Genomic DNA, 15,895 nt, shown 5'->3' with positions numbered 1-15,895 from the left:
TATCTTTCAATGAAATATGTCTGTCATTGCATTCTGATTTTTAAAATTATTTTTTTGTTCACTATTATGTAGCTCATAAGAGTATTTAATATATAAATTTACAACCCCTACGGCAAAATTATTTTTTGATGCAATGTGTCTGTCATTACATTCTGATTTTTAAAATTATTTTTTGGTTTAATATTATGTAGCTCATAAGAGTATTTAATATATAAATTTACAACCCCTACAGCAAAATTATCTTTCGATGAAATATGTCTGTCATTGCATTCTGATTTTTAAAATTATTTTTTGTTTCAATGTAACTAACTTATAAAAGTATTTAATACATAAAATTACCCTTTTCATAAATTATTCTTTCGATGCTTAAAACTTTGCAATTGAACTTCAAGTTGAAGTGTAAAAATGCAAATAAAATTTACAAAGTGAATACATCAGATCAAATTGTATTAAAAAGTGAAAAACAGTAGGATCCGCAAAAGTCAATCGAGTGATTCAAAATCGTGATGGTCCAGGTATCGAGTAGTGTCGATCAGTTTGACGAGAGTAAAAGTCTAGGAGAAATCGGAGCGACTATAACTAGCAGCAGCGGAACGGCAGCAGCAGGAAGAGGGCGTACGACGACGAGCGGTGTTTGTGGCGTCCGCCTCCGCCCCGGCTGCCGACAAAAAGGCGAGAGAATTTCCTGAAATCCTTTCTGAGGGTCTGATTGCCATCATTATCGTGGAGTGGGTAGGAGTAGCACGGCACGGCGGAGGATAGGGGTGGCTTTCGAGGATGAGGGTGGTTACGAGTGGAGAGTCGAGCGGGTGCGATACGGGCGCGAGGAAGACGGGAAACGACGCGAACGAAAGGGAAAGAGGGCGATAAAGCGAGAGAGCAAAGGACAATCAGCGGTATTCAGTCCGAGCTCGGAAGGCCAGAGAACGCGAGCTGAAACGACACAGACGTCGTCGACGTAGACGACGAGCACGCTCCTGGAGGATCGATCGACCACCGACACCCGCTTCGACGTAACACCCGTTCCGGCTGCCCACCGGAAGCTGCTCAACTGTGCCAGTCGAACCGACCCGCTGGTACACCTTTTCTTTCTATCCGCTCAGAGACCTAGATCGCGTGATCCCCTGCTCAGGTGTTCACCCACCTTAAGTCGACTAACTTTCGCGGGCCTTTTTTAATACGATACAGATTTCTCGGGGGGGGATGGTACTATCGATGTATCAACTAGGTTCTTTTATTTGCGGGTAGTGCTGCACACTTCTGAATAACTTATTCTAGGGTAGTGCTGCACACTTTTGAATAAAGCATATGTGAATGCACTCACACGTTTATTTCTACGTTCGATTACTATAATAAGAATGTTAACAGAAGTTTATATTGTGTACAGTATACTGACGCGGTCTTTTCTCCGTTGAAGTCTTAACAAGAATCTATTGGAACATTAATCTGCATCATGTGTGTAAATTCATGTTGGAGTTTATAATGGAAAATATTTGTATCTACATAATACGACTATCATGAAATTTTCTAAAATTGATATTTCTTATGTACACATATATTTACATATAAAAGTCAAAGAGTAGAGGAAGACCTTTGGAGGATTGAGCGAGCCATAGTGCAACATACATGCAACATATGTAACACATCCTCAGTAGCGTCTGAGGACCTCAAGATCAATGGAGTTTGGGACCTAACAACTTTATAATTTGAGGACTATATAACTAGGACTAAATCATGATATCAATTGGACTTTGGGACTTGAGACTAAAACTGTGCATCTTATAATAAGTTTCAAACTTAATCATTTTGGGACCTGAGTCATTTTGAGATTTTTGAAAAATCGTGGATGTTTAGAATTTAATTCTTTGATAGCTTGTTATGTTTCTCCATTGAAGACTTTCCATTGGAACATTGAGACGTTCATCTGCTCTGAAGTTTGTTACTATTTCATGACACACCGGGTGCGTCAGTGAGACCTATCCACAGCTACAATACTAAAAAAGATAAATAAAATTGAAGTGAGGTGGCAATTCATTCAATGATCCTTGCCTATGGAAATTCTAATTAAAATTTAGTTCTTTGATACTTCACTATGTTCCTCCATTGAAGACTTTCCATTGGAACACTGAGACGTTCATCTGCTCTATGAAGTTTGTTACTATTTCATGACACACCGGGTGCGTCAGTGAGACCTATCCACTGCTACAATACTAAAAAAGATAAATAAAATTGAAGTGAGGTGGCAATTCATTCAACGATCCTTGCCTATGGAAATTCTAATTAAAATTTAGTTCTTTGATACTTTACTATGTTCCTCCATTGAAGACTTTCCATTGGAACACTGAGACGTTCATCTGCTCTATGAAGTTTGTTACTATTTCATGACACACCGGGTGCGTCAGTGAGACCTATCCACAGCTACAATACTAAAAAAGATAAATAAAGTTGAAGTGAGGTGGCAATTCATTCAACGATCCTTGCCTATGGAAATTCTAATTAAAATTTAATTCTTTGATACTTTATTATGTTCCTCCATTGAAGACTTTCCATTGGAACATTGAGACGTTCATCTGCTCTGAAGTTTGTTACAATTTCATGACACACCGAGTGCGTCAGTGAGACCTATCCACTGCTACAATACTAAAAAAGATAAATAAAGTTGAAGCGAGGTGGCAATTCATTCAACGATCCTTGCCTATGGAAATTCTAATTAAAATTTAGTTCTCTGATACTTTATTACGTTCCTCCATTGAAGACTTTCCATTGGAACATTGAGACGTTCATCTGCTCTGAAGTTTGTTACAATTTCATGCCTCACCAGGTGCGTCAGTGAGACCTATCCACAGCTACAATACTAAAACCAATAAATAAATTTGCAATGAGCTAACAATTCATTCAGCTACCTCCCCTACGCAAATTATAATCAGAAACTTGCAATCGAAGCTTATTAAAAATTCCAGTCAACATCACCTTTGACCCTCACATCCTAAGCGCATCTGACTGCAAAGAGTGCAAAAACTTAACCAGTTAACTATGGCGATCTTTTTGCAAAGCGCGCACCAGTGTGCGTCACGATAATCAATCGATGACGAGTTAGCTCCCAAGAATTTATGAATCCATCTCAAATCATTTACACTTTGTATTTGTTTATTTCATTGCGTGTTGACCTCTAAACATTTTAAACATATTACAATTTACGAATATAATTTAGTTTTCGCCAAAATTAAATATTAAATTGTAACAAAATTTTACGCATGACGGATATAGTCGTCATGACACAAAATTCTGCCACATCTCTATGACGGATATAGTCGTCAAACACAGTTAACTGGTTAATCTAATAAATTCCTCAAAAGTGTCGCTAAGAATCTAACAAAACCTAGTAAGTACTATTCGTAATCGTAGAAGGTAATTAAATAGAAAGCATGTTCGAACGTTTCTCATATCCTGCCCAGATCGACACGCATTGAACGGTTAGCAAGTACGTTAGTTCCGGCTCGATCGACAGGTAGGAAGAAAACTCGCGGCGAATTAAGGCGAGCTCTCGCGGGGGATGCGTCGCGATGCATCGGCGTTCGGTATCGCTGTGGTGTCGCCACCAATCCTTAGGTGACACTCGTGTCGGTGAATACACGCGTGTTATCCATCGATGTGGCGAAGTATAGCGAGGGTGTGCGGTGCTCTCTCGGCTCGACTCGATTCGCGTGGCGGTGGCTGATCGATGCGTCGCCATGACGACGCTTCCGCCGCCAGTCATCCAGCTACCTCCACCCCCAACCCCGCTCCTCCTCGTTTGTTACCAGCTTTCTAGTCACCTATGGTGAGCCGTCGCCGAGGATTCCGGGATGCACGCGTATCCGCGATCTTCGGCTATCAACCTTATCCAACCAACCTACATCTTGGGGCTCGCGCTTTTTCGCCGAAGGGGTAAACGCAACAGGGATTCGGAACAGAGATGAAATTGCTTGCGGGGGGAAAATTCGATTCGGGTTGTTATTATTTTTGGGAGGCTTTTGAGGAGGGTTTTTGGGGTTTGGGGGAAGAAGGGGGTTTGGGAGTAGGAAGTCTTTGGGGAGACGAGGGAAAGGGAAGAATTTTGGGATTTGGGGGTGTTGGAAATTTCAGGAGGTTTTGGAGATTTTTGGGGTTAGGGGTTTTCTCGGAGTTTGGGGATTTCTCGGGGTTACATTTTCTGGGGTTTAAGGAACTTCTCAGGGTTATATAGATATCACGGATATATAGGGGTCTAGAGGATTTCCTCTAGAGAGATTGAGGGTTTTCTCGGGGCTTAGGAAATTTCGTGGATTCCATGGGATTTTTCAGAGTTCAGTGGATTACTAGGAGTTTAGGAGATTTCTCAAGGTTTACCCAAATTCCCCCAATTCCAAATTACTCCAATTCCAAATTCCCCCAATTTCACATTTCCCCAATTCCAAATTCCCCAATTTACAAATTCCCCCAATTCCACATTCCCCCAATTCCAAATTCCCCCAATTCCAAATTTCCCCAATTCCAAATTTCCCAAATTCCAAATTCCTCCAATTCCCTAGATTCCCAAATTCCAAATTCCCCAATTTACAGATTCCCCCAATTCCAAATTTCTCCAATTCCAAATACCCCAATTCCGAATTCCCCCAATTCCAAATTCCCCCAATTCCAAATTTCTCTAATTCCAAACTCCCCCAATTCCAAATTCCCCCAATTCCAAAATCCCCCAATTCCAAATTCCCCCAACTCCAAATTTCCCCAATTGCAAATTCCCCCAATTCCACATTCCCCAATTCCACATTCACTCAATTCCACATTCCCCCGACTCCAAATTCCCCCATTCCAAATTCCCCAATTCCAAATGTTCCAAATTCCCTAGATTCCCAAATACCAAATTCCCCCAATTCCAAATGTTCCAAATTCCAAATTCCCCCAATTCCAAATGTTCCAAATTCCATATTCCCCCAATTCCAAATTCCCTCAATTCCAAATTCCCTCAATTCCAAATTCCCTCAATTCCAAATTCCCTCAATTCCAAATTCCCCCAATACCAAATTCCCCAATACCAAATTCCCCAATTCCAAATTTCCCAAATTCCAAATTCCCCCAATTCCAAATTCCCCCAATTCCACATCCCCCCAATTCCACATTCACTCAATTCCACATTCCCCCATTCCAAATTTCCCCAATTCCAAATTTCCCCAATTCCAAATTCCCCCAATTCCAAATTCCCCCAATTCCAAATTCCCCCAATTTTGCAGAATTTGGAAGGTTTTGAGTGGAATTATAAATAAAAATGTTGCAATATGGAAGTAGAAGGTACCGAGTTCATGTAACATTATTTCTGCTTACTATGAAATTTTCAAATTGTTACTATAGCATAATACTACTATTATACAATTCTACTATTGCATCGTACTAGTATCCTCCTATCGAAGTAATCGAGTAATATGTTAATAAAAATATCATGTAATATATGCTTTGAATTCGTCTCGACGTCCTCTAAAGCTATGAATAAAAAAAAATGTATGTCCCTATTTAAAAAACCCAAGGTGACCTTGACTTTGCGAAGAGAACAAACTGTTTTCAAAATTTGCTTTACTAATATCTATTGTGCACTTCATACCCTGTAAAAATTGTTCCAAACTTTTTTCGTAAGGTGGCTGCAAGTGAGAGAAAAATCGTGAGTAGCGTTACAGGTAACACCCTGTATAGATACAATTTCTACCAACGAACAAAAAGAAAGAAGTCTTTGAAAAATCTTCTCCTGTCGACTTCATTACTTCACAAAATTCCGAAGTTCGCGTAAAGTTGTATATAAATGAAAAAAAGCAGCGTGTATTGCAATAAAATGGAGTTAAAGAGATAAAATGGTAGAAGAGGTAGCAGGTTTCGTAGCAGTTATGATACGGCGGGAAAAGTGGCTGGTACATTTGATCGATGTAAATATTTCTCGTCAAGTTCGAGGCTCGTTTTACGGGTCACAGATAACGAGCATTCGAGCCACCTCCAAATGGAGATTGAATGTAAAATCTGCGAATACGTCATTTAGATTATGGAACAGATACCAAGTGCTGATCGGCGTATGCACACGAGTGTACCGGCAGGATCGATAGTAGTAATTTCTACACAGTCAACCCTCGCCCACTCCCCGACCACCCCCTTCGACAAAGGGTTCCGTTATTATTTTCATCGTCCGCCGCGAATTAGCGACGGGGTTAAATCCGTTTTATTAGAAAATCGCTTCCCATTACCGGACTTCTCTATTTTCTGATAAACTCTCTTACTATTTTCATTTCGATGCTTTCTTCGTGATTCTAAATTCTTTTCGGTGGTTTCGTACTTTTATGGTGTTAGAATTTTGCAGATTTATTGGAGATTTATTGGAGATTTATTGGAGATTTATTGGAGATTTAATTTTTGCAATTTCAAGGTTTAATACTTGATTATTAAAAATTTTCAAGTTTTTAGAATTTCGTTTCTTAAATTTTTAACAAATTTTCTTTATTTTAAAATTCGTGAAGTGGTGAATTTTGGAAGTTCAACAATTGTACGTTTATAAATCCCTATATTTACAAATTTCTCCTCGCATTTCAAAATTCCCTATATTACTAAATTTTCAAATTATCAAATTCCTATACACCTATTCCAAATTCCCCAAATTCCAAATTTCCCAATTCCAAATTTCTCTAATTCCAAATTCCCCAAATTCCAAATCTTCCAAACTCCCCCAATTCCAAATGTTCCAAATTCCAAATTCCCCCAATTCCAAATCTTCCAAATTCCCTAGATTCCCAAATTCCAAATTTCCCCAATTCCAAATGTTCCAAATTCCAAATTCCTCCAATTCCAAATATCCCAAATTCCAAATTCCCCCAATTCCAAATCTTCCAAATTCCCTAGATTCCCAAATTCCAAATTTCCCCAATTCCAAATGTTCCAAATTCCAAATTCCTCCAATTCCAAATATCCCAAATTCCAAATTCCCCCAATTCCAAATCTTCCAAATTCCCTAGATTCCCAAATTCCAAATTTCCCCAATTCCAAATGTTCCAAATTCCAAATTCCTCCAATTCCAAATATTCCAAATTCCAAATTCCCCCAATTCCAAATTCCCCCAATTCCAAATTTCCCAAATTCCAAATTTCTCCAAATCCACATTCCCCCAATTCCAATTTCCCCCAATTCCAAATGTTCCAAATTCCCTAGATTCCCAAATTCCAAATTCCCCCAATTCCAAATGTTCTAAATTCCAAATTTCCCAAATTCTGAATGCCCTCAATTCCAAATATCCCAAATTCCAAATTCCCCCAATTCCAAATTCCTCCAATTCCTTAGATTCCCAAATTCTAAATTCCCCAATTTACAAATTCCCCAAATTCCAAATTCCCCCAATTCCAAATGCCCCCAATTCCCTAGATTCCCAAATTCCAGTTTCCCCAAATTCTCAAATTCCCAATTTCTAAATCCCCAAATTCCTACACCCCAATTCCTAAATCCCTAAATTCCCAAATCTCAATTTCCTATACCCCAATCCCTAAATCCCCAAATCCCCTATACCCCGAAACTCCCACTTCCCAAATCCCTAAACTCCAAGATTTCTTATACTCCCCACATTCTCAAATCTCCAAATCCCTAAGTTCCCAAATTTCCACACCCCTCAAACTCTCAGCTCTCAAACTCTCAGCTCTCAAACTCTCAGCTCTCAAACTCTCAGCTCTCCAACTCTCCAACTCCCAAAATTCCCCAAATCGACAAATATCATCGATACCGTGTCATAATCGCAAATCGCGAGACGAATCGTTGGCACAGCACCGTGCGATCGCTGCGTCGATTATTGGTTCGTAAGAGAAAATATGGTCGGGCAACGGTGTTCGGCGGCAGGGCATCCAGGCAGCCGGCGCGGTGGCTGCGGGCACACGATGTAAATAATCGTTTATTGATTAACTGTTTGACTGCGCAAGTCGAGTTAACTATGGCTAATCTCTGATTTGTAACGCCTCCCTTCTACGTGGGGGTTGCGCCGGAATCGCAGGGGTGGCTGCCTCTAGGCCGACGGTATGTCCGCGGGGGTGAGAGACGTTTGATAGGGGTGGGTGGCTGCAAGAGGAGGATGAGGAGACGCTGGAGGGCTGGCCACCCCCTCGGCACGTAGTTTTCGCCCCTGCAACCCTCCTAGCGCTAACACGGAATTAATATCTCGCGAGTTAGCGCCCCCTTTTCATCCCCCTCGACGGCTCCGAAACGGAAATGAGCGCGCGGATGCCTCTGCTCTCTCGGTTCTCCGCTTTCCTATCGTCTTTTCATCCCCTCCCGCTTTAACGCCGCTCTCCTTTTCTCTCTTCGTTTCGGAGTCTTTGGGATCGTTGTCGCCGACCATTCAAAATTCCACCCCTTTATCTAACCGAATTTTACGCGCAAATTTTTTTTACGTTATCGCGTTACAACCTGTTGTATCAAAACTAGAGTTAAATGTTTCGTTATGTTACATTTTTTTATTCTTTCCAGCATATTTTCATTGGATACTATTTTATTTTCAATTTGAAAGTGTGCTTCAATGATGGAACTTCTAATTGACCCCCTACTGTAGTTATTCGTATTTTTAATACTCTTCAATTTCTTCATTATTTTTGTCGGGTAAAGTACTATTTTATTTTCAATTTGAAAGTGTGCTTCAATGATGGGACTTCTAATTGACCCCCTACTGTAATTATTCATATTTTTAATACTCTTCAATTTCTTCATTATTTTTGTCGGATGAAGTACTATTTTATTTTCAATTTGAAAGTGTGCTTCAATGATGGGACTTCTAATTGACCACCTACTATAATTATTCGTATTTTTAATACTCTTCAATTTCTTCAATATTTTTATCGGATGAAGTACTATTTTATTTTCAATTTGAAAGTGTGCTTCAATGATGGGACTTCTAATTGACCCCCTACTGTAGTTATTCGTATTTTTAATACTCTTCAATTTCTTCATTATTTTTATCGGATAAAGTACTATTTTATTTTCAATTTGAAAGTGTGCTTCAATGATGGGACTTCTAATTGACCCCCTACTGTAGTTATTCGTATTTTTAATACTCTTCAATTTCTTCATTATTTTTATCGGATAAAGTACTATTTTATTTTCAATTTGAAAGTGTGCTTCAATGATGGGACTTCTAATTGACTCCCTACTGTAGTTATTCGTATTTTTAATACTCTTCAATTTCTTCAATATTTTTGTCGGGTAAAGTACTATTTTATTTTCAATTTGAAAGTGTGCTTCAATGATGGTGCTTCTAATGTTAACCTCCTACTGTAATTGGTTTATTGGTATTTTTAATACCCTTCAATTTGAAGTCCAACAATTATAATTTGCATACTGAAGATCGATGAGTATGGACTCTCTGGATGTAATAATACAATAGGGAAATAATAATCATGCAATAATAATAATAATCATCATCGCCAGTTATCATGTGCATAAGTACATAACAGCTTAATACACATATGCATATTAATATACATATGTATACATACATCGTATGTGGATATATAAAATAGTGAATGTATCAATTGATCGATAACTCTCGCAACACAATAAAAAAGTATCCAACCAATAAATAAATAACAGTAAAAATTCCTATCAAAAATTCCTAGAATGAGATTAAAAATGAAATGCATTTTGGAAAAGACTATGCATAGTATTTCGAAGAGCGATACCGAAACGGTGGTCTAAGGTGGCCGGTTCCGAGGGCAGCAACGAAGCGGATGGCACCGGATGTCCTGTTGGCAGGAACAAAAGCATGAAGTTGTTCGGTCCAGCGCGACTGGAGATATGCAAATCCGTCGTAATTAGGCTGGATACATGAAGCATGCACGAACGACGCGGTCGCATCGATAACTTTGGGGGAATGCGAGACCGTGGACCCTTTGTTTGAGCCAACGTCTGCATTCTTCCGTGACGTAATTAATGGCCTTCTACGTTAATGGTCTACTACGAGCGCGGATACCCGCCTCTTCACGGAAGTCCTCCACGCATCTCCGCTCGGACCGGATCGACAAACGAATCACGAATTACCTAACCTGAACTCGCCCGCTAGTTCTCTGGGATTTTTGAGCCTTTCTAGTTGATTTCGGGTAATTTGTCTAATCTGACGTTGTGGATATTGAATTTGGTTTGAGTGATTTGAGGAAGGTTCTATTAGACGTGAACAAACTTATCCTGACATATTATTTTAAGGATAATTCATTTCTAATCGATGTTAGAACAAATCAAGTCTAATTTATGTTATATTAAACATGATCAGACATAAACTTAACCAAGTCAAGTTTAATATATGTTATATTAAGCATGATCAGACATAAACTTAACCAAGTCAAGTTTAATCTATGTTATGTTAAACATGATCAGACATAATCAAACTTAACCAAGTCAAGTTTAATCTGTGTTATATTAAACATGATCAGACATAATCAAACTTAACCAAGTCAAGTTTAATCTATGTTATAGTAAACATGATCAGACATAATCAAACTTAACCAAGTCAAGTTTAATATATGTTATATTAAACATGATCAGACATAAACTTAACCAAGTCAAGTTTAGTCTATGTTATATTAAGCATGATCAGACATAATCAAATTTAACCAAGTCAAGTTTAATCTATGTTTTAGTAAATATGATCAGACTTAATCAAACTTAACCAAGTCAAGTTTAATCTATTTTATATTAAGCATGATCAGACATAATCAAACTTAACCAAGTCAAGTTTAATATATGTTATATTAAACATGATCAGACATAAACTTAACCAAGTCAAGTTTAGTCTATGTTATATTAAGCATGATCAGACATAATCAAACTTAACCAAGTCAAGTTTAATCTATGTTATATTAAACATGATCAGACATAATCAAACTTAACCAAGTCAAGTTTAACCTAAGTTATAGTAAACATGATCAGACATAATCAAACTTAACCAAGTCAAGTTTAATCTATTTTATATTAAGCATGATCAGACATAATCAAACTTAAACAAGTCAAGCTTAACCTAAGTTATAGTAAATATGATCAGACATAATCAAACTTAACCAAGTCAAGTTTATTCTATGTTATAGTAAACTTGATCAGACATAATCAAACTTAACCAAGTCGAGTTTAATCTATGTTATATTAAACATGATCAGACATAATCAAACTTAACCGAGTCAAGTTTAATCTATGTTATATTAAACATGCTTAGACATAATCAAACCCAACCGAATCAAATTTAACCTATGTTATATTAAACATAATCAAACATAATCAAATTCAAATCTAGCCTATGTTAACCAAATCAAGTCTAAGCTATGTTATGTCAAACATGATTCAACATAATAAAACCCAACCAAATCAAGTCTAACCTATGTTATATTAAACATAATCGAATCCAACCAAATCACATTTGATTTATACTATATCATACATGATCAAGCATGGTCAAACATAATCCAATCAAATATAATCTATACAATCTGCATAATTTGAGAGTGCAACATGATATCAATTTTGAAAAAAAAAATATCGATGACAGTTTTAAGTACAGAAACGATCGATTCGTAGTTCGAGAATAGAAAGGGTGTGTCGATAAACGTGATTATCTGGTTCGAATCGCGAGAGACGCGATCGAAACAGGGCTTTCTGTAAAGGTTCGGCTTTGTGCGAATGCCGACTGCAGGTCAGCAAACATGCTACAGGAGCGTGGATGCTTTGGACTTTAAAATGCTATGCAAAGATACTCGATAAAAGGTTTCATAAGCTCGAGAGACCGTCCCTTCGTATTCCGCATTCAACAAAGAGTTTGTCGTGTTACGTTTTCGTTGGAATATTCCTGACGGAATCGACATCAAGATTACCAATGTTAAAGATGATACTTTTGTTGAAAATTTTGAAATTGAAAATTTATCAAAGGTTTGTGGTTCAAAATTTGGGTGCGACCAAATAAGAAGTACAAAATTTCTTGAGAGTAATATTTAAAAGTTCTGAAGTTTCAATATTTAGAAATTCTAAGATTTTCTAATTCCACCCTCTTAAAATTCCAAGCTTTCCAAATCCCACCCTCTCGAAATTCAGAGATTCCCAAATCCCACCCTCTCGAAATTCCAAGATTCCCAAATTCCACCCTCTCGAAATTCCAAGATTCCCAAATTCCACCCTCTCGAAATCCCAAGATTCCCAAATTCCACCCTCTCGAAATTCCAAGATTTCCAAATTCCACCCTCTCGAAATTCCAAGATTCCCAAAACCCACCCTCTCAAAATTCCAAGATTCCCAAATCCTACCCTCTCGAAATTCTAAGATTCCCAAATCCAACCCTCTCAAAATCCCAAGCTTTCCAAATCCCACCCTCTCGAAATTCCAAGATTCCCAAATTAACAACTCTCAAAAAATTCCAAGATTCCCAAATACACCCCTTTCAAAATTCCAAGCTTCCCAAATCCCACTCTCCCGAATTTCTGAATTTCCCAAGTTCCACCCTCCCAAAATTCAAATCTTCCCAAATCCAACGCTCTCAAAATTCAAATCTTCCCAAATCCAACTCTCCCAAAATTCCAAGCTTCCCAAATACAATCCTTCCAAATTCAAACACTCCCACCTCTCACACCCCAAATTAAAAAATCCCAAATTCCACCCTACAAAACTTCCCACCTCCCCAAATCCAAGATTCCCAAAATTCAAATCTTCCCAAATCCAACCCTCCAAAAACTACAAATTTCGCAAACATCCCCAACAAAGTTTCGTTAAAAAGATAGGGGTGTTATCTAAAAAAAAAAAGTCGGTTGTCCGATAGTCGGGCACGGTATCCGGCATATTGTACAAATTGAATGCGGGGAATTATCTGTGAGGGTGGCGGGTATCTGCGATCGTTGAAGGGGCCCTGGTGTCCGCGGCGCTAGGAAAGTGACACGTTTCTTATCGTGTTACGGACCCAGAAGAACGAAGGGTAGTTGTTGCAGCGGACGGAAACGAAGAAGAGGGCTGGTTAACTGGCTCCCTCTTTGTCGTTCCGTTCCCTGACTAGCTATGCGTCTCCCGTACAATAGCCGTCCCTGTCATGTTTCATGCCGTACAATGATACTCGTCGCCCTAACGCCGATATTGGCCCGCGACTACAAGTACCGCCTAATGCCGAAGCGATATCTCAAGATAATGCACTGCTCCCCCTGTAACTGACCCACCGTGTACAGTCTGATTCCTGATACTTGGGCAAGCTATATTTTTTTACTAATTATACTATATTCTGGTGATTTGAGTAACTAATAGGGGAGACAGAAAAAATGAAAGCGAGGTAGAAAGTTTCGTTTAGGACCTGCTAGTGGAGTCGTCAGTAAAGCATACTAGCCTTGAATTAACCCCATAACCTACAATTAGTGTAGTTGCTAACCTAACTAGCTGCTAACCTAACTAGCTACTAACCCCTTAACTTAAAACTAGCACAGCTGCTAACCTAACAAGCTGTAACTCCTTAACCTGTAACTAGCAACCTTGTTTACGTTTTCGGCCCAAAATTCTAGTAAATTCAAGTAAATACTAGGTTAAAGGGTTGAATGCAAGGATGGAACTAAATGGACAGGAAGTATCTGTGTAAATAGAAGACTAAAGTTGACCGAAGCAAGGTTGAGTACTATCGAGAAAGTCTCGGTCCTATGCGCCGCCTAGTGGCGACAAGCCTAATGAAACCGTTGCACATTAATATGCATCACATCACGAGTCAACCTCGTACCAACGTCGCCTGCTAGATAGACCTCGCCACCTCGTATACCTGCTAGATAGACCTCGCCTCCATTGTTATCGCTAAACGTACCCCCGTGCCCCCAGCTTTTCCTATCGCCCCTAATTCTACTGCCACCGAGGGAAATTGTGCGACAACCGTTGCACGCATCTGATACCATGTTTTTCCGCTCTAACTCGTGCTTTCCATTTTTAACGCGCCTCCAACGGCTGGGTGCCTCTTACGGATTTCTGTATGTACGTTTTTGGGCCGGGTGGGGTAGTTACCGTTAGCGGCGACGTATTTTTCAGGCTCGAAGGCGATTGCCCGCTGCTATTTTGCTTTCGCGATTTGTGACGGGGTGGACCGGGTGAGGCGCGAACGGGAGGTCGTAAGCGGGTGATCGAGGTGATAGGTGGTCGGTGAGAAGTCGCATGATCGGTGTGGGATTATTTGTTCGAATGCGGACGATTGGGAAAGGTTGTCTGAATGAAACATTGTTTCTGAAGGATCATGGAGTGGTAAAGGGACTACTGGTAAGAGAATTAAACTTGCAACGTCAGTAAGTCTCAGAAAGTGAATAAATCCTCTCGTTAAATTTATCGAAAACTTGATTAGTCGATTAAACCGATCGGTTCTCTTATCGTACAGGAAAAAAGTATGAATGAGAGGTTCGAGGTAAACAGTGGATAAAATGTAATCGTATTCTTCGTGAGCCGATGCACCTAGCTTATAATCTGCAAGCAGATTACAGTAGTTACAAGTACTTACACGTACCAATTACACTTTAGTCTTAAATGCAACACTCGAATCTTTCCGTTAAAGCAATCGATTCCTTTCAGCCCAGTTACAAGAACCACCCTGTATAGTGCTACCGATTACGACACTCGTCTCGCTATCCCGATCGAGGCAATCATCCTTTCGAACGAAAAAGGGAGCCAGCGGTATGCATGGTTAATGGGGTTTATTGTTATTGCTGGAACGGTGCGCGCAACCGATGGGAAGAGATTGCAGGACTTCTATATGGACAGGTGGACCTTTGCACCTGGGTCAAGCACGTGGGAAGAAGTCTTTCGAGTGGAAATTACCTGATTATTTTAGGGTTAATGTAGAACTACTTTTGGATAGATTGAGTAATGGGTTCGTAGGGTGTGGAGGATATTTGTTAATTTTAATTGCTTGTGGGTTAATGGGGAAGTAAACTGATAAATTTAGTTACTTGAGAACTAGCGGAAGTAGGTCTGAGAGTAGAAATAAAGGGATCGTTAAATTCTTAAATAGGTAATTGCATTTTTTATAATTTTCTAACTTCGAAGATAAACCTTGTAATACCAAATCTTAAAACTTTGATACCTTGTAAAATTAGAAGTATAAAACTTTGATACCTTGTAACATTAGAAATATAAAACTTTGATACCTTATAACAATAAAATTTTAAAACTTTGATACCTTATAACATCAAAATTTTGAAACCAAAACTCCAGTACTATAAAATTGAAATAACAGTACATAAATTTTTATTACACGCAGCTATGATAATTGACAACAATTTCGCCTAAAAACAGTGCATATCTTTTACGTCCAACAAGTTACCCGACACGATGAACACATCACCTAACTAGAAACACCTACAAAGACGTTCATCGAACCTCGCCTAACATCTTACAAAATTCAGAATATTAATAAATTCATGCGAAGCATAAAAGAGCCCCAGGTTTAATTAAGATTATGATAGGCAACTGATCAAGCTTATAAATCTTCATTTTTATAAGGTTGTTAAGGCTAGCAGCGTAAAGTCATTATCGTCATCGGAGCGAAAGAGCAAGGAAACAAACGATGGCGTGTTCCGCGTCTATTGACCACCCCATCGTATATCATCAGACTGAATTTGAATAATGAATATATTAGCACGTTTAGCCTGTCGTATGATTTTGATACGAATCCTTGCCAGGCAGAGTTATGGCCGACATATGGTGAGTCATTTACAACCGACCAGCCGAATATGTTTCATGTTTTTGGAAACGGAAAGACAGACACGAGACTTATGCGTGTACAAGCATTGTTTATTTATAGGTTCTTTTTGGAAATTAAATTTGAATAATGGAGATGGGAATTTGGGGGTGTAGGGATTTGGAAGGTTGAGAATTGGGGATTTTGAGATTT

General features: G+C 38.9%; 2 protein-coding genes across 18 annotated transcripts in view; one reads left to right on the top strand and one right to left on the bottom strand.

Annotated features, from left to right (window-relative positions):
- Ets65A (DNA-binding protein D-ETS-3) overlaps nt 1–15,895 on the top strand; it is an 83,679-nt gene that overhangs the window by 27,474 nt on the left and 40,310 nt on the right. The window lies entirely within an intron of this gene.
- Nucleotides 1–15,895, bottom strand: part of LOC105662151 (uncharacterized) — an 81,694-nt gene that overhangs the window by 34,476 nt on the left and 31,323 nt on the right. For 7 of the 14 annotated variants that reach the window (XR_013037395.1, XM_076529304.1, XM_076529305.1 and 4 more), the window contains 3 exons: nt 2,519–2,854; nt 2,308–2,426; nt 2,092–2,210 (listed from right to left, as the gene is read on the bottom strand). The exons of 2 other annotated variants lie outside the window; for them this stretch is intronic. Coding sequence is in view for 9 of the 12 variants with exons in the window: in XM_076529304.1 (XP_076385419.1) it covers nt 2,092–2,118 (27 nt within the window). In the remaining 3 variants the exon portion in view is untranslated. Of the gene's footprint in view, nt 1–1,311; nt 1,995–2,086; nt 2,211–2,307; nt 2,427–2,518; nt 2,855–15,895 lie in introns of those variants that run through there. 5 more of the 14 variants (XM_076529296.1, XR_013037397.1, XR_013037396.1 and 2 more) reach the window with 5 other exon arrangements.

The sequence above is a fragment of the Megachile rotundata genome, chromosome 3, assembly GCF_050947335.1.
Source record: "Megachile rotundata isolate GNS110a chromosome 3, iyMegRotu1, whole genome shotgun sequence".
Taxonomy (NCBI): domain Eukaryota; kingdom Metazoa; phylum Arthropoda; class Insecta; order Hymenoptera; family Megachilidae; genus Megachile; species Megachile rotundata.
Note: the sequence above shows the minus strand (reverse complement) of the source record. Positions and strands in the feature narration are given on the sequence as shown.